Raw genomic sequence first — 21,924 nt, 5'->3', positions numbered from 1 at the left:
TTGAGCATTTTTTCAGCCCCAAAAAAGAAAAAGTTTCAAATAATCATTCGTTTTTCCCAGCAATGGGTCACGGTGGTTCTAAAATTTTCTGCTGGAGAGTAATGCAGAATAATAGTAAGCCACATTCTGAATTCCTTGAGTTTCTTCACAAGGGAAAAAAATACTGATTCTTGCTGTGAATTGTCCATTAATTCCTCTGGTTTATCTACAAGTATGCTGCAAACGGACAAAATCTTGCAAATTTGCATTAACAAGATAAACATTCTAAAAAGAGGTACGCCAATTAACAGAACCAAAAAGACTTTAGGATCTACAAGGTTTGTGCTTTCTTGCTGTAGCCAAAATTGTTTGTGATAAATGATGACAAACTTTGATTTGCCGAGTTGTAATCTACAAAATATCTAGTGCTGTTTGGAAGACCACCTACGTTAGTTTTCATAGAGGAATCTCTCATATGATGTCCCTTCCAATGCTTCTCGGACAGCTTCCCAGTTTTGAATTTGCATCGACAAGGGGGCTGTGTGTATCTTAACTTGACTGCTCGAAAGCTCTCTGTATGGCAACCTTAGAAATTCTTGGACCTCCTTAAAGTTAAGGTTCTGCGCAGAGTGAAAGACATATATAGACATTACAATTTGACATAGGTAAAGGGAAGTGCCAATCATAAGTTTGCTCGTATATAAGCTAACTATGCCGTCAATAGTGTTGTAGTTTAACTAACACTTTATGATATTTCCAACTTAGTCATTTAGGGTTCTCCTTCTGCCATATTGTTGAAACTATCAAATTATAAAAAATAAAAAATAAAAAATAAAAAGCTAACCGTGCGGTTGATAAGATCCTCGTAGTAGAGAACCATGTGGCGGGTTCTCTTAAAGAAATCTATAGTCTCGGCAGTTTCTTCTGCTTCTTGTCGTAGCTCGGATAAAAGTAATGTTGCATTGATTGTTGGCTTGTATTTTGCTAGTATACGAGCCTGCAATCCATATAACTGTGAGATTAATTATCACTTGAAAGGTGAAACTCACATCCATGTGTTTTGTTTATGTAGAGAGAGAGAGAGAGACCTCCATTCGCGAATAAACATGAGATTGGTGGGTTCCATTGAGTGACCTAGCATCTTTGTCATGGGAGTTTGCAAGCACAGAGATCATCCTGCGCAGTATATTCTTTCTAAAGAGGAATATTGATGAAATTCCTCTCTTCTTAAAGTACTTCAGTATCTGTCTGCGATGCCGGTAAAAACCCTGCCAAGTATTAAGCGAATTAGTAAATATATGCAACAAACAATTTGCCGCAATCGACTTTGACATTTTTCATTTCGGTTGATATGACTTATTTTTTTAATAGCAACATCAATTTTACTCTAGTCTATTACAGACATGCACCCATCAAAAAAAAACTTTGTAAGCAATTGGAATTTTTTTTTTTGAAAAATATTATCTTCCTAAACTTATTGAATAGGAAGAATTTAAGTCAATGTTTTGGCTTGTGATATAAGTGTCTTTTGCTGGAAATTACTTTAAAAATGACAAAACAAAAATAAAGAGATTAAGCTACAAAGAACATATGTTATATTGAACAAAATATTTATATCCTAAGTACTTCAATCTGTAATCCAACTTCTACTATGCTATTCACCTGATTAATCATCCATTTGAACCCAACCGCAGCTGTGCACTCATTCTTGGAAGCACTATTGAACCAGTCAAGTCTATAAACTTTATTCATTGTCTTCACAATAGTAGTGATATTATTCCTTCTCTCTCTAGGTGTAAAAACTTCTCCATTGGAGGTTACATTAATATGACTATTTAATAATGTCTCAAACCAGCCACTCCCGGTTCTTTGCAATGACAAAATGGCAAAGAACCGGACCGGATTGCATGCACATTCCCCCCTGTAAAAGAATAAATCCAATAATATTATATATGTTTGACAAATCTAAATTGAAAAATTTACAATTATCCAAGATAGAGTGCATGTGTAACTTATCAATAATTGAAAAAAAAAGACTTTATGGGTACCTGTTATATGTTTTGGGTTTGGGATAATGCACATAGGGAATCTCAGATGGTTTAACATTTGTAGCATTACACTGCTGGTCCATCACTTTAATGTTTAGCAATTCGGCTATTTTATAGGTGCTTATTTGGATTGAATAGATTGAGCAAATGTAGACTCCACAAGCCATGACAAAAAGGAGAATTACCATCATCCTCAATATCAATGGAGGTTTCTTAGGAGGCCTTATGACCTCTCTATCCTGTAATTTATGGATTACCAAGATGTTACTCAATAATAGATAGAGGTTACAACATAACAACAAGCTTATGAATTAGTAATTGGAAGAAAACAAGAACAGATATGATATAGGTGACAAGAATCGTAGAAAACATTACAATTGGCAAGCTAGCTTACTGTGGCTTCCATCTAAAAATTTCCAGAAAAGGATAAAAAAAGATGAAAGAAAAGTATGATTTTAAATGGATTCTGGGTTTCATTCTATTTGCACACGCTGAGAAAAATAAGGCAAAAGAAATGACCAGAGTCGGGCTTTTGCTTGAAAAAATCAGATCAAGGCAAGCATATTCTGTTACTGATATTGGAAAAAAAGAAAAAAGAAATATGGTTGAGGCATCATTAAGTCTATAATCTAATTCGTGATGTTATACTGTTAGACTTCAAGTCTTTCGGATAATAAATATTGCTACAATATGAGTTTAAAGGCTTTTTAGCGAAATGAAGAGAGAAGTAAAATTTGACACGTACCTAATTGCTCAGAAAAATGGCACCCATGATTGCTAAATTTGCATAAGAGAGGAGAAAGAAAATGGAATTGAAATTTGGCATCCATATTACAGAATTCAATTCCAATTCCCAAAGCTTCCCGAGCTTTAAAAAACTAGTTTCCAATGTTACCATTTTACTATTAGTTAACCGGTTAGTTAATGGGTACTCTTAGAATAATTATTAACCATCTATTTTAGAAAAGTTTTAATACCATTTTTATTGTAAATGAAAAAAACTGTCAAAACAATAATTTTTTTTTCTTCTATATAAACTTTTTTTAAATGAATTATTAAGCATTACTTTAAGGGCATTTATTAGCATTTCTCTTTATTTAAAAGATAAGTTTTTGTTTCTTTTAAAAACTAACATTAAAGCTAACATTAGAAACTAGATCTCAAGAAAAGCTTTAGGAATTGGGATTGAATTCGGTAATGTGGCGAATTTCAACTTCTTTTTTTCTGTCTCCTGTATCCTATGCCAACATCTCTCTTCATTTAGCTGAAAGATTTAGCACAAAAAACATAAAGCCTATAAATTAATTCAGATTTTAACAATATTTACCTTAAAAACTCTCCTTTCTTCGCGGTTTATGTTTTGAGATGAGCCCAAAAGTAATAATCTTTGGAAAGTTGATAAATGCATGTAAAAGAATATATATATATATATATATATTCCAGCGTGGAGTGTACGTAGCACCTAGCATTTTTTTTTCCTTCAAATTCCTAGTTTAAAGAATTATCAACAAGCTATGTATATATCTTTTTTTTTTATTATTTTTATACAATATAAAAATTTTATTCTAGCCTAATTTAAAAGTATATGTGTGTAAACCTTTCTTCTAAAAACTTGAATTCTGGTTTTTAACCTCACTCCACGAGAACTTTGTACTTGTGAAGGGACTATCAAGCCAAAATAATTGGTGTCTGAAATATGGGTCAATAGGGTACCAAAATAATTTCTGTAATTAAACTAAATGTATACAAACTTACAAAGTTGTTAACTTCCAGCAATCTTCCTTGCCTCTCTTTATCTTCAATACGTCTCTTCATTTTCTTTTCTATTGATCACACCTGATCTACATGCAGGTAACAGTGTTCTCTCTATCTCAAGAATTTCCTTTTGAACTTGTTGAGCCTGTATGTTCGTTAATCTGATTTGGTTGCTTTTTGATTCGAGCAATTAATGCTTCTGTCTGCGTGATCTAGTTCCGATCTTCCATGTGATTTCATTATGTGAACCTTTTATAAATCAAACATGTATGCTTGTTTCTCTCTCTGTCTCAATTGTGGAATCCATTGTTATTTTCTTCGTTAAAAGAATTCTCATTGCTGTTATATATAGTATTTATTTATATTTAGGTTAAATTGTACACTTGTCACTCAACATTTCACCTCTGTTCTAAAGTCATTTTTAGACTTTAAAATATTTAAAAGATGTACTAAATCTCATTTATAGGATTAAAAAAATGCTAAAATAGCAAAAGAAATCCATGAGAATATGTCCCCTAAAATAGCAAACGAAATCCATGAGATTATGTCACCTTAAAAACTAAAATAAAAAAGACTATTTAATAATGTCTCAAACCAGCCACTCCCGGATCTTTGCATTGACAATATAGCAAAGAACCCGGACCGGATTGCATGCACATTTGACATGACTCCCTGTAAAAGAATAAAGCCAATTATATATATATATATATATATGTTTGACAAATCTAAATGAGAAATTTACAATTAACTAAGATGGCATGTGTAACATATCAATAAAATAAAAAATAAAAAAAACCTTTATTGGGTACCTGTTATATGTTTTGGGTTTTGGATAATGCACATATGGTGCTTATTTGACTGGCCTATCACTTTAATGTTTAGCAATTTGACTTTTTTATGGGTGCTTATTTGATTTAAATAGATTGAGCAAATATAGACTCCACAAACCATGACAAAAAGGAGAATTACCAATATCAATGGAGATTTCTTAGGAGGCTTTATGACTAGTGTGTCCTGTAATTTATGGATTACCAAGATGTTACTCAATAATAGATAGAGGTTCAACAAAAGAACAAGCTTTTGAATTAGTAATGGGAAGAAAACAAGAAGACATACGATATAGGTAACAAGAATTGTAGAAAACATTACTATAATGGCAATAGGAGCTTACTGTGACTTCCATCTAAAAGTTTCCAGAAAAGGAAAAAAAAAATGAAAGAAAAGTACGATTTTTAAGGGGTTTTGGGTTTCATTCTATTTGTATATGCTAAGAAAAATAATGCAAAAGAAATGGTCAGAGTCGGGCTTATATATGTGTAAACACAAAATTTTTCAATTGCAGAAAATTAAACAATTGAAAAGAAATATGGTTTGTAAATATAAATTTGTATTGATGAATAATGAGTACAATTTCTATTTCAATTCTTTTACAAAAGAATACCCTCTGATTCTATCTTCTTTGAACTTGACTCGAACAATAAATCTTTTTTGCTTTAGTTGGAAGATGGATTGATCGGTCTTTACAATAAATCTCTAGTTTTGAACTTATTAGAGATCTATTGTCCTACAAGTTCTTCAAGCCCTTTGAAAGTTCTTCAAGTTCCTCAAAGATTCTTTAGGTTCTTCAAAGATTCTTGAGATAGAATTTCTTCAGAGCTTAGGCCTCTTGAAAACTTGGTGTTCAAAATGAGTGGGGATGTCCTCTATCTATAGTGGTTTCAGAGGATAAACTCCACTTTGAATTGATATACTTGAAAAGATGTAGTAGACTCTTAATTGGCCCAAATTCTTCTTAGAGATAATTATCTCAATTTATCTATTTTAATAAAGATCATATTTTGATAAAGATAATAATCAACAAAGATAAATAATTATCTCTATTTAATTTATTTTAATAAAGATAATTATCTATCAATTTTGAATAAAAAATTTATCTTTATTTTTATTTATTTATTTTAATAAAGATAATTATCCATAAATTTTGAATAGGAAATTTATCTTTATCTTGTGGGCCAAATGACACATTACAAATTTTGATATGCCAATGTGATGTCAATTTGGATGACACATGTTGATAGGCCCAATAAATGCCATTGTCTAGACGAGCCCATCAAGTATCATTGTCCACCCAGACCCAGCATTGACGATGGTAGAAGAGCCATAAAGAGGAACATTCAATATCTCAGATGGTTACGAATTAGCCAACAGGACCGTTGAGAGACCCATCAAATCCCACATTGAATGAGCCCAGAGGCGTTACAAAAGAGGCACTAATGCCACCATAAATAGGGTACAACATCTAGAAGAAAAAGGGATATATATATATAGATACTGATGATGCAAAAAATCAATAGTTGAGCTCCTCGTCATAGCGGATGGATGACGCTGTGAATGGGGTTATCTTTATAGGTGAGAATCCTACAAAATGAGTTGAGGGGAAGAGTTACACGTCGATGTGTCGTAAGCCAAACCGCCTTCTATGCTTAAGTCAGTAAGGGATAAAGATTTTAGAGAGAAAATGAGTCGAGAGTGATTTATGTGTACCTTTAACTTCTGTTGTCTTCTCTTTTATAGTTATGTGTCCCATTAATGGGCAATGATGTGCTGCATTTATGCTCAATGGCTAGTGCGTTATAGAATCTTTGTCTAGAGATCACAGCTCATTCTGTGACCGTTGATCCGTCTGTTACGTTTCGTCATCAATGAGTGTAATAAATGCGTAACGTCTCTGGGTGAATGAGGATTTGTGGTAGCGACGACCGTAAATTTCTGGTTCATCAGTTACCCCCTTTGTTCGTTTTGTTGTCTGTTAGACGAGATACAAACAAATTCGTCTGATGCTTCGTATTCCGTGTATTGCACATTTATGATAGTTTTGATGTTTGAGCAGTTGAGTGCCACGTGTGCGGCTAGGATGCGTTCGTCATACGGACATGTCTCGGTTTTCCCGCACGTGTTTTGGCCACTAGTTTTGCATTTTTCCCTCATCTTTCCTTTCCTTTGTATTTTTTCCTTATTCAGTTTCTGTTTTAGGGTTTGTTTCTTCTTCGAGCTCCCTTTCTCTGTCCTGAGTTTCCTGGTTAGTCCTTCGTGCTCCTATTTCTTTTTTAGTTCTTCCATGGTAGATTATTCTGCTGTTAGGGTAGATGTCCTTCGGTGGCTTTCTTTTTTGCTCATTTATGTTGTTTACTCGAGTATATAGAGGGGGAGCATCTTGAGAGAGTTAGTTTCTTCGTAAGGGAGAATTGTCCTTATACTTTCGTTCTTTCTTCGTTATTCCTTCTAGTTTCCCGTTCTGCTGGGGGTAACCAGGTTATTAAAGATGTTTGAAGTGAGGTCTAGTGATCTGGAGACGAGGTTATCTTCGTTTGGTGATCGTGTGATCTCGAAAGCCACTTTTGTTTCTTCCCCTAATAAAACTTGGACTATCTCATGTTCTCTCATCGGGAAGGACGAGCAGCGGATCAAGGATAGATTTCAATTCCCTGATTCTGTAAAAATTAGGATCCCGATTGACGAGGAAAGGGCTTGTCACTCTTACACCGATGAGGTTTGTTTTTACGAGGCCAATTTTAACAGTGGCCATCGTTTCCCAGTTCATCCCTTTGTTAAAGACCTTTTTTCCTATCTGCATCTTGCTCTGGCACAGTTAGTGCCTAACTCCTAGCAGATCCTTGTCTTTTGCATGGTGGTATGGATGTCCACCAATGATGGGGATGTCATTAGGAGGGACGAATTCCTCCATTTTTATCGTCTAAGAAAATCTAAGGACCCAACTATTATGAGTTTAAGCCATGGGATAGGGCTTCTAAGTTAATCCTTGATTACCCCTCGTCTCTCCGAAACTGGAAGCCAAATTTCTTTTTTATCTCTGGAAGTGGTTGGGAGTTCGTCCTTGGTGAGGACTTGGACGAAGCCCCCAAGTTTTTCCGTAGTTGGGGAGTTCCCGTGTCTGGTGCGCCTTTCTTGTCTTTTCAGTTGCTTTTCCCTTCCTTTATAAGTGACGATGACAGGTGGCTTACTTATGTTCTTGTTTCGTAGTTACCCAGCGTCCCCTTTTGAAGAAGAGGTACCAGTGTCATGCTGAGAAAGTAAAGGAGTATCTCGAGTCTGTCAAGGATTTTGACGAACTTGTTTCTCCTCAATCTTTGTTTTTACACTTTTTGGGTCAGAATTGTCTACTAAGGTTTGAAAGAATTTGGAAGTTGTGAAAAAGAGTATGTGTTTCTGCCTTCTTCATTCTCTTCTAATTCTTTTTTATTTATTTATTTAAAATTTTTTTTTAAACTTTTGCCTCATCCTTTCAGGAATGACAACTAGATTTAGCAAGCAGAAGTTAGCTGAGGCCTAAGAGAAGAAGGCCAAGGGTGGCACTGTTAGTGGTCTCTTGTCCAAGAAGAAGACTGGTGACGCTTCTAAGAAAGACCCTGTAACGACAATTCCTCCTGCTCACTCACCTGTTAAGTGCCTTGCCTCTCCTACTTCGTCACTGGAGATGATTGCCTTTGGTGGATAGAAGATTAGGTAGAAGAAAAAGGCTGGTGTTAAATCTTTCCTTCCTATCTTCTAGGATGACGCTGATGCAGCAGCTTTGAAGGTCCATAAGGCACTTTTTGTGGATGATCTGAGCCTTCTGATGGCGAAGTCATCCAGTGAGGTGATGTCGTCTCACATCCAAAAACCTGTGTAGGTATGTGCCGTTGGTCGTCTTTGCTTCTTCTTTTTCCTTTGCTTTACTTCTGTTGAGAGAAAGTTTCCTTATAGGCTTTGGGGGAGTCCCTATTCGTCTCTAGGAAGCTCTTGGATTTAGAGAAGAAGGTGGCCACGTCTGAGCCTTTGGCCAAGTCTTTATCTGCTGAGAACGAGACGTTTAAAAACAAAGTTGCTATTTTCACTACAGAAGCTAAGAATGACAAGGAGTGTGTGGCAACTTTGGAGAAGAGCCTACAAGTGGAGAAGGACTTCTGCAAGTTGAAGGACAAGCAGATTAGTAACCTGGAGCTGAAGCTGGAGAACGTTGGGGCCTACGGCGGTACAGGATTTCAATGACTTTGACAAGTACTCTGATGAATTGTGTAAGTATTATGTGGAGGGCTTTGATCTTCTCGTGAAGTGGATGGCAAAGCACCACCTTGGCTTGGACCTTTCTGGCTTGGCTATGGACGACATCGAGAAAGAGCTCATGTCTTCTAACGCTACAGCGGAGAATGTGAAAGAGGAAGCCATAGACGTTGCTGAGGGAATGAAGGAGGCTACTGTTATAACCCCTGCAGACCTTGTCCCTGATGAGCAGTAATCTTTTATTGTTTCTTTTTTTAATTTTTTAATTTCTTTGCAAGGCAAGAATAATATCTCTCTTTGGGCCTGTTGTTTTGGACAACTAAACAATTCCTTTGACGATGGTAGATGGCTTATGGATTTCCTGCTATTAGTTGTAGTAGACAACTCTTTTATGCTTGGACAACCCTTTGTGATGATGTTAGTTGAGACAACCTTTTTGTTTAGCTTGCATTTGAGCAGCTTTTTCATACTTAGCTTGTATATGAACAGCTTTTTACCTTCGGTTGTGTTAGATTGATTTTTTGTTGAGTCATATTCGAATGACTATCTTAGTTGTGTTTGAATAACTTAGTAATTTTTAGCCGTGTTTGAAAAACTTTTTATCGAGTCATGTTTGAATGACGATCTTGGTTGTGTTTGAACAACTTAGTAATTTTTAGCCATGTTTGAACAGATTTTTATCGAGTCATGTTTGAATGACAATCTTGGTTGTGTTTGAACAACTTAGTAATTTTTAGCCGTGTTTGAACAGCTTTTTATCGAGTCATGTTTGAATGACGATCTTGGTTGTGTTTGAACAACTTAGTAATTTTTAACCGTGTTTAAACAGCTTTTTATCGAGTCATGTTTGAATGACGATCTTGGTTGTGTTTGAACAATTTAGTAATTTTTAGCTGTGTTTGAACAACTTTTTATCGAGTCATGTTTGAATGACGATCTTAGTTGTGTTTGAACAACTTAGTAATTTTTAGCTATGTTTGAACAGCTTTTTATCGAGTCATGTTTGAATGATGATCTTGGTTATGTTTAAAAAAATTTTAGTTGTGTTTGAACAACTTTTTATTGAGTCATGTTTGAATGATGATGTTGCATTTTACTTGTGACTCAGAGTCGTGGTATTGGAGCATCTTTTAGGTTAACCATTTTTATTTTTTGACGATTATATTGGTTATGTTTGAACAACTTTGATTTAGTCGATTTTGGTAGTTGTGTATCAATAATTTTGATGGCTAAGATGCCGTTGGCTGTGCGTGAATAGCTTTTGCTTTGAAATTTTAATGACAGAGGTCCTTGAGACGTCTCCCAAGGATGACTCCTAAACGTTGCACACATTTTGATAGTGATAGATCATGGATAATCTTTGATAAATACGTATTGCACATGACAGATCATGGATAACTATTGATGAATACGCATGAATAATGCTTTCATGTATTATTGATCTTATGAATAATGAAAATGATGGTTGTCATACATATTGATATGAAGATTAGGCAACTTGAAATGTAGAGCATTCCTTATTGGTAGTATTTCTTCAAGTGTTCTATGTTCCATGGTCAAGGTAGTTCCTAGTCATCTAAAGACTTCAGGTAGTAGGAGCCTTCTCTGGAATGACAGATTACCTTGTAGGGGCTTTCCCAAGCTGGTCCCAGTTTTCCTTGGGATAGGTCATTTGTTGCCTGTGACACCTTCCTAAGGACGAGGTCTCCTGTGTTGAACCTTCTCACTTTAACCTTTCTATTATAGTATCTGGCCATTGTTTCCTTGTGCTTGGGCATTAGCTTCATAGCTTCTTCTTTGACTTCATCAATTAGGTCCAGTTTGTTGTTAAACTCCTGCTGATTCTTCTGGTCTTCATATGTTTTGACTCAGTAGCTTGTCAATCCTACTTCCACTGGTATGACGGCCTCAGTGCCAAATGTCAGTCTGAATGGTGTTTCTCCTATTGGAACTCTTGTGGTCGTCCTATATGCCCAAAGGACATTTTGTAGTTTTTCAGGCCATGCTCCCTTTTTGATAATTTTGAGCAAGCTTCTGTTCGTCACTTCTATCTAGCCGTTGGCCTAAAAGTGTCTTGAAGAAGAATAGTGATTCTTGACTCCTAAGTCTTGGCAAAATTTTTGAAACTTGGGGTTGTCAAACTGTTTTCCATTATCTGATATTATGACATGTGGGACTCCAAACCTACAAATGATGTTTTTCCACACAAAACTTGTGACTTTAGCCTCTGTTATCATTGTCATTGGCTCTGCTTCAACCCATTTTGTGAAGTGATCAATTGCGACTATTAGAAATTTGAGTTGCTTCTTCCCTTGAGGGAATGGACCTATAATATCAATTCCCCATTGGGTGAAGGGCCATGGTGAGGAGATGGGTATCATCGTCTCTCCTGGTCTCGTCTGAACATTTGCGAAGCGTTGACACTTCTCGAATGTTCTGACGATGTTGTATGCGTCTTTTTGTAGGGTTGGCCAGTAATATCCTACTCTAAGCGCCTTTCCTGCTAAGGATCTTGCCCCAGCATGGTTTATACAGGTTCCCTCATGTATCTCACGGAGCACATAATCTACTTCTTCTAAACTAGCGCATCTTAGATATGGGAGTGAATACCCTCGCCTGTATAGCACGTTGTCAATAATGACGAATCGAGCTGCTCTAATTTGTATCTTCCTTGCTTCCTTCTTATCTTTAGGGAGCCATCCTTCTTTCAAGTAATGGATGATGGGAGCCATCTACTCGTCTTATTCTTTTATCGTCAGGACTTGTTCACCTTCTGTACTTGCTTGCCCCCTTATCTCTACACTTAGCTTGGGCATCACATTGTAATTGTCTGACGAGGCCAATCTTGCTAGAAAATCAGCTTCCGCATTTTTGGCTTAAGGGATTTGCACAAAGTTTAAACTGTTAAAGTGCTGTGAGAGTCATTGGACGATCTTTAAGTAATTCTGCATCATTTCTTATTTGGCTTCATAATCTCCCTTCACTTGTTCTATTATTAGCTGAGAGTTAGCTTGGACGATAAGACTTTTTGCTCCCAGAGCTTTTGCTAGGCTTAGTCCTGTCAGCAATGCCACATACTCTGCCTCGTTGTTTGTTGCTGGGAACTGCAATCTGACTGCATATTTCAACATTTCTCCTTTTGGAGGTATGAGAACTACTCCTGCTCCTCCCACTTTCTTCGTGGTTGACCCATCTATTTGGACCGTCCATTTTTCCATGGGGGATTCTTTTTCCTTACAGGGGTAAGTGAATTCTGCAATGAAGTCCGCCGGTACTTGGGCTTTGATTGCTACTCGAGGTCTATATTCGATGTCAAACTGGCCTAATTCAATTGCCTATTGAATGAGTTGTCCCGTTGTATCTATCTTGTTCATCGTTTTTCTTATGGGCTAGTCTGTCATGACGACGATGAAGTGTGCTTGGAAGTAAGGACAGGCTCTTGAAAAGAGCTAATTGGTCCTTCCTTCAACCCATCAAACCATCTCATCACCACTGACCCTAGACTAGATGTGATTACCTTGCACATCAAGGCCTCATTCTTCGAGTAGACAACCATTCTCTTGTTAAAATGACTAACATGCTCCATTGGATCTATCCTACAATTATACATGGTAAACGTTGGCTGAGTGAACCGCCGAGAAAGTTTTCCACTCTCAATCCACCATGTAAATGGTGATTTTAAAATTTGGCGTAAGGCCCTACTCATAGCATCATTCCCTAAACTCCTATGGGTTAGGATTCTACTCCTTCGCCTATGATGGTGATCTTCGTTATAAAAGAAAGACTCACTGGGAGGAGTTCTTGATCTATGTCTATAACTGTCATCATTGTCAGTCTAAGACCTCAAGCTTAAAGGAGTCTATCTCCTTTGCTTACGGCGTAGCTTCCTTCGTAAATAATCTATCTCCAGCAGTAAGTTTTTGGTATCTTCTCCATAAGACACATGGTACCCACTTTTGGAATGACTCCTACTGGTATGAGTTGTGTGCACACTAATTTCACAGTCTTTCCTTCGTTAAAGATTAAGAAAATGATCTTGATGTTGGGATCCTACAGATTCCTTCACAGTTTGGTCCTGAACCCACCATGATTGAACAAGCTCAAGAATGTTTAATCTCCCCATAAACGACGCCAATTGTAAGGACATGTTTTGCTCTATAGCCTAAATGGTTTAAACAATGGCCCAATGAGCCCAAAACAATGAATTCGTTAGAGAGTGGGTTTGATACTGAACGTTCAATGAGTTAGGATGATGTTGATCACAATAGGTTAGTTAGTATTGGAATGAACAAGACAAACAATTTGAGCAAGAAAAATTCTTCTCGGTCAAGTCCGAGGAAGGGTATATTCTTATATATTTCTCTCAGACTTATACAAAAAATTACATTTTTGGGTTACACAGTGATCTTTCTCTGTTCCCCCCCCCCCTGTTAATGGAGTTCTTCCTTTTTATATTCCCTTTCCCTTCTTTCATCTCAGCCCTCCACGTGTAGGTCAGATTGCAAATCTTCTTGATACTTATCTCATCAGCACCTTCCTAAAATCTTTGTGGGTAGCTGTAAGGCTGAAAATTACTGTTCAGGTATTACTTCCACATTAATGCGGCCAGGGGGTTAGATGCAGAGCATTCAATGCGGTGGTAGCAGCTTTCTTTCCAGATTTTTCTCATATCTTTGTTGACTCATCTTTTTCTAAAGCTTATCCTCCCAAGCACGATTGCCTGTTGCCCAGTACTTGATTGGGGGTCGGACTTTAGGCCTTCACTCTGTTGGCCGAGGAGGGATCACTCCTCGAACAATGTCACTTGTCCATTATGATCTGACCTCTTCCACCGCCCAATGATCTATCTAGCTTTGCTAGTACTTATCTGTTCTCGGGCTACTTGACGTCCTCGGGTACGACCCACGGCCCAATATCCTTACCTGGGCCTTTCATCCCTACAATAAGAAATATGAAAAGTTGTCAATTTTTTATTTTTTATTTTTTTATTTTACTTCTCATAAAAAACTTTTAAAAATATTTTCTAAACCAATTTCTTAATACAGCTGTTAAGTTTTTCCTATTTATTAAAAGTAGCTCAATTATAGTCTTTTTTGCAAAGTTGATAAATACATATAAAAGAATAATATATATATATATATATATATAAAAGACAGAAAGACTTGGTTGCCATTTGCCAATTTCAAAAAGAACATGGCAAAGTAAAGGTTCAAATAATTGGATACTACTTATTAATTATATCTATATGGGTTCGGATAATATATACCTTTAGAGTACATATTAATCATCCATTTTAAATAAATTTTTATAGAAAATTGAAAAAACTGTCAAAAAAGTTAATAACTTTTTCGCTTTTCCATACAAAATTTCTTAAAATAGTTTACTAATATATGCCCTTAGGGCATATGTTAGTAAAACCCTATGTATATACATAGACCAATTTTAGCTTAAGGACCAAATTTTTTGTTGCATTACTAATCAAAATAAATAAAAGCAAAATGCCAAAATTCATAAAAGTCCATCATCCTCCGTCTAATGTCACAAAACAAACTTTTTAAAAAAAAAAAACAAAAAACAAAAAAGAAAGGAATGTTTCATGAGGACATTTCAGAAAGTCCATATAATAAATAACGGTAACTATATAAATGAAGAAGTTAGCATTAATGTTGGTTCCTAAAATTCACTTCTATAGCAAAAAAGAGAATTATTTATTTATTTGATACTTATAATGGAAAGAGGTTTGGGACAAGTGCATCCTGTATATTAGACCCGATATAATACAGGAATGTGACCTTGTTATATTAGGTCTAGAGTATAAATGGCACTAGACCCAATTCATGTATGTTATAATAGAGGGAGATATCGGTTAAATTTTTTTTTTTGAGAGATAATTACAACATGCTGCTAATCCCGCAACTCAAACACTATCTCCCCCTAAACTCCCGAGCACTTTGTGCATATGAAAGTGCCAATTTAGCTAAAAGGCCTTTGGCAACACTGGTTAAATTAAAATGGTCTTAACAAGGAAAAAGGAAATCACAAGTTTACATTTATGCTATCATTAATTGCACACAAAACCTTGATCACTTGTAGCTGGACTAGCTAGTTATATTCATCAATTTAGACCCATGATAACATATAGGACTCTTTGGAATTAAAAGGACAAAAGAATTATAAAGATAATACTCATTGTGTGTGTTGAAGAAGGGGGGGGGGGGGGGTGTTACTTTATATAGTTTATATTTATATTATTTATCTATTATTTTTTATATATTATGCTCTTTAATCTTGATATGCACATATATTATATAGGTCATGTTAACGAATACTCTTATGATAATTGTTAATAAATCATAATAAGAAAGTTTTGATATTACTTTCATGGAAAAATATAAAAAGTTATTAACAATATTTATTGTTTTATTATTCTTCTAATAAAATGTTTCTAAAAATAGTTTCTAAACCAATGCCTTAGAGCATTGGTTAAGGCTTAAAAAAAAAAAAAAAAAAAAAAAAATCTATTTCAAAAACTAGTCAATAATAACTCTCCATAGTTGCAACTTTGACTGTAATAAATTAATAATTCTTTAAACTTTATATGAATTTCACAACATGCTGCTTAATTACGAAAATTATTTTGGGGCACTTGACCGATATTATGGATACATTGTACATAGCTCGTTAATATTTCTTTTATTTTTGGGAATTTCACGTCATGTTGCTTACGAAAGCGATGACAAAAAAGGAATAGATCAATGTTTTTCTTTTGAATCTTTCGTGTATGGTCTACATAATCTCGAATGTTCCTAGTTTTTGAAAAGGAAATAAATAAATGTTAGGTAATATAAATGACAAAAGAGAAATAAATAAGTGTTAACGGCAAACAACACTCCACGCTGGACTGCTGTCCTTGTCAACTTTAAAATTTGAAATATTCTACTTCAGACCCAAATACAAAAACAAATCAAAGACTTGAGAGGGTCTCAAAAAACGCCAAATTATGGACTTGTCAAAAGCTGTTTAATTAATGGTGAAGATAGTGACGGCCCGTAATGGTGAGCAGAGGTCCAAATAATTTGAATCCCACATATAATTAGGAAAAAAACTATGCCAACCCAGGCTATAGCACTAATTATACATTATACCTTAAACTTTTTAAATATATGTTTTACACTCTATATTATAATCATTGTTACATTTTTCATACTCTAACAAATTAGTTGCAATGGGCCTGTAAAATCTTGTTCCACTATTCTAAATGGGTCTGGCATTTTTGAGCTCTTACAAGAGTAATAAAGTAAAAAAATTGGTTTACCAAAAAAAAAAAAAATTAAAATGATAATAGAAAAAGATAAAGAAAAATTGATAATATTGCTGCAATTAAAAGTTGAGTCGGTAAAGAGAACAAAATTATTGCGACTGCAAAGCTAAAGAGAGTTGTACAGCATCGAGATCCCAAGACTCATATGGACCCTGGGCCCAGACCCAATGGAATGGCCCCATTGCCCAAAGCCCTTCTTGAAACTGCCTTCATGTAAAACAAGTTTTGGGCCTCGGATCCTAAGAAGTGTTCGGCATAAACTTTCTCGAACAAACATATGAACCCTGTCCGGGCAAATCATGAAATGCTCGGGAATAGCATTACCGAGCACTATCGACTAAGCTGGAACCAAGTTCCAAGGCCATAATTGTTGCATCCCACTCTCACCTAAACACCCACTTAAAACAGATAATATTGGACCTTCAATTGCACTAGCGGTGGTTGTAATCATAATCTCCCCACTAACCTAAGCTATAAATAGCAGAAGTTTAGGAAGAAGCAAGGGTTCAGAAAAAAGGAGAAAAAACAGTCGTTGAGGAAAAGAGGAGGAATATTACTTTGAGTCTCTGTGCCGAGAACGACCCAAAGTAGGAAATCTTAAAGCCCACTTTACAAATAAATTGTGAGCCCAAGTGAGTTCAAGCACAACAGTCTCATTTCTGGCACGCACAATAACATAATTACCGGCACTGCCAAGAAAAACTCATAAACTACAATATTTTTCTTGAGTTCTTTTTTTAAGTAAAAATGAAATTAGAGATTATTTTTATGTAATAGGTTGAAAAAGTTAAAATTTTGAATGGTTATTTTTATTTTTCTTTTTGAATAGGCTTTTTGTTGAATAATTTGTTATCTCGTTTTTGTTTGGTCTAGTCTTTCTTTTTGGGTTATTTTTGTTGTTATATGGGCTCTCTTTTTTTATTTTTTATTTTTGGGTTTAAGGGGTCAAGAATTATGTTTGTGGGGACATAATTATTTTTGGAGTAATGCTATATCTACAATGTTTTTTAAAACAAATCTTATGCAATAATTTGTTATTAGTAGGTTAAAAATTAATGTTAATATTGAGCCAAAATTAGAACTAGTAACTGCTTTTTGCTTATTACATAAGATTTGTAGTGAAATTATTGTAAAAATGTTGTAAATGTAGTACTACTTTTATTTTTATTGAATCAAAATTCTTATAATTTTCGAGTTAGGGTGTTTAATATTTTTATTAAGGTGGTCCAAATAGGTTAATTTTGCAAGTATGTATATATATATATATATTTATTTATTTATTTATTTATTAGCAAGTCAGGATAGTCCTGTGACCACCTTGACTTACAAGTAGCACCACCCTAAACCAAACCTCATTGCACTTGTTTCAACCAAAAGTACTCACCAAACAAAACGGTGAGTTTTGAATATGCTTTTTATTTATTTATTTATTTTAGAAATCGGTAAGAAAAGTTTTGAACTTGGCAATTTGCTTAATAACAAAGGAACACGTAAAAGGTATCATGTGGCACAAGTTCACAACAATGGCAGCTCTAGGAATATTTTTCAAGATGGTTATTATTGACCAACATTTAATAAAAAGATAACTTCATATATTGACTAAAATACAAACACACAAAAATATAAAGTTTTACAATTTTATTCTATAAATTTTCTTATTTTGAAATCTTTGCATGATAGTCTCATTATCAATGTTACAAGTTACATTTCTTTCAAAATTTTAGTTAGATAACAAATTTATTGGGATTTTTCTTTTTGTTTGTAATGATTTAATATATTGTTAAAGGGACCAAAATTTAAAGACAAAATTTGGCTACAAACTTAGTTGTAGCCTAAAACTATAACTCGCACTAAACAAATTAACATAGTTACATATTTTAAAATTTTAACTGTTGAACTGCATATTCTTTATGTTCTTAAAACACATGTTAAATTTTATGTTAATTAGAGTTATCTACTATTTAATTTATAAACTTAAATTTTTATGTAATTTTAGACTATAAAAACTCAAAATTTAAAAATTTGATCAATGACATAGTTATTGATTTTTGATTTTTTTGAAATTTTGTAAATATGGAGAATATAAAAAGAAAATATAATTCAATAGTAAATTTGTCATAATTCACATTTAATAAAAAAATATTGAGTAGAGTTATAGGGTGTGTTTGGATAGAACTTATTTTGCTGAAACTGAAAACTGAAAACACTGTAGCAAAATAATTTTTAAATGTGTGAATAGTACCGTGGGACCTATTTTTAATGAAAAAGTTGCTGAAAAGTGTAATTTGTGGGTCCATAAACAGTACATATGTGCACTGTTCACGGCAGAAAGTTAGCATTTGCGGTTACTGCATTACTCCAAAACAAAATGCGTGCAAAAAAAAAAAAAAAGGAACAAAAACGCAATTCAGAAACGCAACGCAGAAAAAGTGGAAACCAAACATACACATATATGTCTTAGTCTAAAATCAAGTTTGTTGCTAGATTTGTCCAAAAATTATTTATGTTGACCCTAAAAAATTATTTATGTTGACCCTAAAAGGTTTTAGGGTGGTTTGAAATATTTTTTAAAGATAATAAAATCATAAATTTTTAAATTTTATATATAATAATTAATTTTTTATCAGGTCAAGGTACTATTCTGACCATTTGAAGTCTGAACTCCACGCGGAGCTGCCTTTGTGGACCGTAGAGTAAGAAAGTATGAAATATATAAATAAAAGATCATAAAAAGTTACCTTTTTCCTTTGTCGGCAAAAAAGTTACATTTTTTCCTTTTGTTTTTTACTTAAATTTTTGGCCGAGTATAATTATTTATCTATCATTTCTTTTCCATTCGTACTAGCACCGACACGCCAGTCGAGATAATATTATTCACCTGTTTTCGCTTTCTTTTTCAACATGCAGCTGTCTTCACTTCTGTCCACTCCCAGTTCACTAACCATATTTCTCTCTATTATCTTCTTCATCTGAGAGCCCGTCGGTTTTTGTTTTTTTTTTTTTTTTTTTGTCTTTCTACCAGGAAGACGCCATTGTTAAACACTTACAAATTCGATGGTGGTTGCTTTCAACAAGGCTTCGACTCGGAAGATTGTAGAGAGATAAAGAGCCAGCAGGTACCTGTGTTCTCTCATGTTTTTACTTTAGACTATGGTAATATATAATAATTAACATTACCAGTTTTAAATATTTACCATTAAATGCTCATTATTCATCCGACTCATTATTAAATTCTGATTTCATTTGGGGAATATCGTGCACTACTTTTTTTTTTTTTATTCCTAAGAAGAAAGAGATTACTACCTAATATTTTGATACCTCTGTTATTATGCAAAACCATCACGGTAATATTTTTAAAAAAGCTTTGAAATTATACAGATTTTTATCACACTTTCTCGGAGTCCAAACAGGGCTCTGTCAGCTCACAATTTTTCGTCTTCTTCACCTCCTTTTAAGTTCTTTCACCCTCTCCGCTTCGTTTCCACTTTCACAAATCTCTCTTTTGGACTTCACATAATTTTTTTCAATCTATTTTACGCCACTACCACCACTTAGTCCACCCCAATCTCTCTCCGATCGTAATTTGGTTGTAAATATTACATAAAAAGTATTTCGATTTGGTTATAAATAATGGATTTAACTGTAAATAAACAGCTCTAGCTAGATCTACAAAAATCTTTTGTTCTCGTTCAAAATTGTCAATCAGCTTGGTTAATGATTCACTGGGCGTTTCTTTGCAATTTTAATTTATCTTATTTTCTTTATTTGTAGAGATCTATTTGGTCGTTTGTGTTTGTTATCATAAGGCAACTCGTTGATTAGTTTTTTTTGATGAAAAATTGACCTTGAAGTTGACCATAAAACTTAGATACAGAACTTATACGTTGTTTCTTAGTTGTTGTTGTCGTTTTTTTTTTTTTTTTTGTTTTTTATAAATTTTTTTTGAAGGTCTATTTGGTTGAGGAATGGAAAAGATAAATGATGGAAAATTGGCAGGAAGGTGGAAAAGTAAAAAGATGGAACTTATTGGCTACTCGTTGATTAGTTTTTTTTGATGAAAAATTGACCTTGAAGTTGACCATAAAACTTAGATACAGAATTTATACGATGTCTTTTTTTTTTTTTTTTTTTTTTTTTTTTTTTTTTTTTTTTTTTTTTTTTTCTTCTTCTTCTTCAAGGGTTTATTTGGTTGAGGAATGGAAAAGTGGAAAGATAGAAAATGGGTAGAAGGATGAAAAAGTGAAAAGATAAAAAATATTTAGTTTTTTTGTGATGTGTTTGGTTGGAGGTGTATTTGGTTGTAGGGATAAAAAAATGGGAGGGTGAAAAAGTTTTTTGCTTGAATGAAGAAAAAAGTGAGGATAAAATAATTTATATAAATTAACTTTTATATCTTTGTCAATATGTAAAAAAAAAAAGAATTATTTATCCTCGTTAAATAATATAAAAATTAACTTATTATACGTACAAATTTATATTATTTTTCTTTGTTATCGAACAACACTTACTTTTTTGTAATCATTAAATAAGAAAATTAACATTTATTTAAAATAAGAAATACCTTAAAATCCCAATATCATTTTCTTAAATTTAACCACTTATTTGCATTAGGAACATAATTTTTTTCATTCTACAACTACTTTGGTTCTTAATTAAAAAAAAATTAAAAATAAAAATAAAAATAAAAACTTGTTGAAGCTCAATAAAAAATAAGTAATTCTAGAACCACAAATTATTCTACAATTTTTTTATCACAACTCTAATGTGACAGATTATGATTGATTAACTATCACTTACATATGGACCCAAGATTTTTCTTTACCTATCACACTTTACCATGTTATAATTGTGGCAAGAAGTTGTGAAAAATTATGTGATCATAAATTTTTTCATAAAAAATAGTACTATACAATAAAACTAAAAATGAAATAAAAGGCCGGTAGGTCTCACAACCTCAGCTATATTATTTTCACTATAATTCCTTACCATTCTCTCTCATGAAATCATCTCTCAGATTCCTCTCCCATATTTCTTTTTTCTTCGTGACTTTCCCCTCATACTTTCACTTTCACATTTCTTACCTGATTTTCCTCTCATACTTTCACTTTCACATTTCTTACTTGCATGTCAACGAATCTTAGATGCATTTTCAAAAAAAAAAAAAAAACACATGAACTCAGGTGCTCACCGTAGTCCCAGGTATTTCCGTTTTCTTCTCTCTTTTTTTAATTTTTAATTTTATTAAATCTATGAAAACTGAAAAGGCATTTTCATTTTCAATCGATGATACTTCAATCAAGTATTTTTTTTTTAAAATTATTTTCTATGTTGAATAATAGTGAGATGAAGTTATTGTTGAGAGAAGAAAGGAAAATGGGCAAATTTTTTTGAGTTAAACGCAAGTGGCTGAGAGAAGAAGGGTAGAAATGGTCATTTGCCTGCACAGTCACTTTTCTCCAGCATTTTCTCTCTAAATAGGAGAGACAGTGTTTTTGTGGGTTTAGGTGAAAAATGCTTGGCCCCAACTAAAATTTTCGTATTTTACTTTCAACTAAACATACTCTTAAAATTCAGTCACGTGATTAGGACTGTCCAACTCAACTTGGAACCCGACCAAACCAAGCAACCCGCTCGAACCCGAACCTAAAATCGCCCAAACCGACTACTCCGATGGTCGGTGGTGGGTCGTTGCCCATAGAACCCGACGTCTTTTGGTCGGTTGGCGGGTTTCCTCTCCTAAAATCTGAGCAACTCGACCTA

The 21,924-nt window shown here is 34.0% G+C and overlaps 1 protein-coding gene and 1 pseudogene across 1 annotated transcript; one reads left to right on the top strand and one right to left on the bottom strand.

Annotated features, from left to right (window-relative positions):
- Positions 1-40: 40 nt before the first annotated feature.
- LOC126694001 (uncharacterized) lies at positions 41-3,842 on the bottom strand. The gene is made up of 6 exons (XM_050390035.1): positions 3,783-3,842; positions 2,028-2,266; positions 1,642-1,900; positions 1,068-1,247; positions 824-976; positions 41-599 (listed from the first exon to the last, which is right to left on the bottom strand). The coding sequence occupies exons 1-6, from the start codon at positions 3,840-3,842 to the stop codon at positions 429-431; spliced, it is 1,062 nt and encodes a 353-aa protein (XP_050245992.1). The 3' UTR covers positions 41-428.
- Positions 3,843-19,024: 15,182 nt separating this feature from the next.
- The window catches only part of LOC126711800 (uncharacterized), a 32,532-nt pseudogene continuing 29,632 nt past the window's right edge, over positions 19,025-21,924 (top strand).

The sequence above is a fragment of the Quercus robur genome, chromosome 2 (assembly GCF_932294415.1).
Source record: "Quercus robur chromosome 2, dhQueRobu3.1, whole genome shotgun sequence".
Lineage (NCBI taxonomy): Eukaryota > Viridiplantae > Streptophyta > Magnoliopsida > Fagales > Fagaceae > Quercus > Quercus robur.
Note: the sequence above shows the minus strand (reverse complement) of the source record. Positions and strands in the feature narration are given on the sequence as shown.

Excerpts from the sequence above, each read along its gene's own strand:
- LOC126694001 (XM_050390035.1), bottom strand. The coding sequence starts at position 3,842 with ATGAAGAGACGTATTGAAGATAAAGAGAGGCAAGGAAGATTGCTGGAA. Across the intron at positions 1,901-2,027 it reads AAACCCAAAACATATAACAG|GGGGGAATGTGCATGCAATC; the intron begins GTACCCATAAAG and ends ATTCTTTTACAG. Across the intron at positions 977-1,067 it reads ATGTTTATTCGCGAATGGAG|GCTCGTATACTAGCAAAATA; the intron begins GTCTCTCTCTCT and ends TATGGATTGCAG.